General features: G+C 36.6%; 2 protein-coding genes across 2 annotated transcripts in view; one reads left to right on the top strand and one right to left on the bottom strand.

Moving 5' to 3' along the window:
* Nucleotides 1-1,844, bottom strand: part of LOC143035559 (uncharacterized) — an 18,940-nt gene extending 17,096 nt beyond the window's left edge. Inside the window, exon 1 of the mRNA XM_076202426.1 lies at nucleotides 1,647-1,844. Coding sequence (XP_076058541.1) covers nucleotides 1,647-1,844 — 198 coding nt within the window. The remainder of the gene's footprint in view (nucleotides 1-1,646) is intronic.
* A 433-nt stretch (nucleotides 1,845-2,277) lies between these two features.
* Nucleotides 2,278-2,500, top strand: part of LOC143035560 (uncharacterized) — a 450-nt gene continuing 227 nt past the window's right edge. Inside the window, exon 1 of the mRNA XM_076202427.1 lies at nucleotides 2,278-2,500. This exon is cut by the window's right edge and continues 227 nt beyond it. Coding sequence (XP_076058542.1) covers nucleotides 2,278-2,500 — 223 coding nt within the window.

The following is a 2,500-nucleotide window of genomic DNA, read 5'->3' on the forward strand; positions in this document are numbered from 1 at the left end:
GTCCTTTTCACATAAAATATACACATTTAATATATATTATATATATATTATATATATAATATATATTATATAATATAATATATATATAAATATATATATATGTATTATATTATATATATATATCAATGTATATCATAATATATAAGTTATATATATAAAACATACAGTATATATATATATATATATATATATATATATATACACAGACGCTTTTCTACTTACGTTCATTCATTTTATGTTTTTTTTTTTATTTTACGTTTGAACTGACTGTAAAAAAAAATTGTATTTTTTTTTGTGTGAATTTTTTAGTTTAGCGCGCTCTCCGTAGTACGAGACGTTCAAACGATACCTACGCATGACGCTGCATCCATTGTTTACATGGCACAAACGACAGACTGGACGTGCCTTGCCTCCTCCTCCTCCTCCTCCTCCTCCCCTCCTCCTTCTCCTCCACAATCTCACTTTATGTTGCTTGAATTTGATTTATTTGAAATTAATGTTATTATTTTACAATGTTATGTTTATAATTAATGATTTAGGGGTGTTTTATAAGATACGGTAATAGAATTTATGGATGTATAGTACAGTATGAATGGTCATACATTACTGGAACGAACAGTAACAACTTACGTTCATTTTCACGTTATGTTCGGCTGTTCGGAACGTAACTAAAATGTAAGTTGAGAAGCGTCTATATATATATATATATATATATATATATCAATATATATATATATATATATATCAATATATATATATATATACTATATATATCAATATATATATATATATATACTATATATATCAATATATATATATACTATATATATCAATATATATATATATATACTATATATATCAATATATATCTATATATATGTATATATATATATATATATATATATATATATATATATTTACCTAGTTGTATTAAACGGTTCGTGGTGTCCCGTCTTCATATCTCATTTTATCTAAACTATTTTTAAATTCATGTATTGTTTTTGCACACACCACTTTCTCATCTAACTTGTTCCAACTGTCTATTACTCTCTATCAATAGTATCTATGCCTTTCATGATTCTGTAAATAGTTATCAAAATCTCCTCTCTCTCTTCTTTGCTCTAATGTCTGTAGCTCAAGTTTTGCTAGTCTCTCTTCATATGATAGTTTTGAGAGTGTTGGTGCCAATTTTGTAATTGCTCTTTGTATTCTTTCAAGTTTTGTTATACATTTTTTTGTACATGGTGACCACATCGTTGCTGCATATTCCAATCTTGGTCTTATCAAAGTGATTAGTATTTTCTTCACCATTTCTTCATCCAGGTATGTGAATGCCACTTTGATTGTTCTTATTACATGATAAGTTTCTCCAAAAAAGTCTGTTTATATGTTTATCTGTGTATATACAAATATATGTATGTATATATTTATTTATATATATATATATATATATATATATATATATATATATATATATATGTATGGTGTATGGGGGGGTTACAGGAGGCGTAGCACCTTTTAGTTCCAGAGCAGCCGCATCCTTCGGGATGGCTCAGGAAAAACTGGTCGCCACTGGACTCTCAACTCTCACTTGTCTGGCTCCAAGCGCCACACCCTGGTTCACCATCTCAGCTGATGGACCAAACCAAGTGGGGGGAACCACTGCCTTGTGGGATAATAGTCTTTTGAGACGAAGGCTTCTGGAGCTCTCCAGAGGACAGAGCATGCAGTGGGGAATAGGCATAGAGGCGAATATCAGAATACCTACTTTCTGACTCTTCGGCAATTCCTCTGCAACTGGTGCTGTCATCAGTCGTCTCGGACTTTCCCTGCCACTGGATCATGGCAGCATCGGCCAAGATAGTGCAGTTGGTGGCAGGCGCATCCCTTTCTGCACTCAAATCTACTCAGCTGCGCAGGTTTCCTCTCTTTCTTTCCTCTCCAACTATCCCTACCAAATGTCCTGCGGCGATGGGGCCAGCAATGACGGGGGCAAGGTATAGATGTGCCTGGAAGCCCCTAGTTGCTGCTCCGCACGTAGGCGGTACAGGCACGATGGTCGTCGGGGTGGTAGGACTTTGGAGGTGGAACCCCCCGAAGGCAGCGACCTGTACGACTGGGCAGCCCTATTCAGGGTCCGCACTGCCCACCTCCCGCAAGAGGAAGGGCCTAGAAAAGGTGGCCTAAAAAAATTGCCCATCTCCGCACTTTCCTGGGTGGGAAGCCGCACCCACCAAGGCATCTCAACATTGCGGTCGTAAACAACTAAAAACTCCCATGAAGATTGCTGCATTGAATGTAAGGACCCTGATGAATCCAGTTCATACCCATGCAGCAGACAGACCACCAAGACGTACAGCATTGGTGGCATCGGAATTACGTAGATACGACATTGACATTGCTGCCCTCAGTGAGACTCATCTGGCAGATGAGGGATCGATAGTTGAAGCTGGTGAGGGATATACCTTCTTCTGGAAGGGTCTATCTAGCGCTGACAATC

The sequence above is a fragment of the Oratosquilla oratoria genome, chromosome 19, assembly GCF_046742065.1.
Source record: "Oratosquilla oratoria isolate Oo_2021 chromosome 19, ASM4674206v1, whole genome shotgun sequence".
In the NCBI taxonomy this organism is placed as follows: Eukaryota; Metazoa; Arthropoda; class Malacostraca; order Stomatopoda; family Squillidae; genus Oratosquilla; species Oratosquilla oratoria.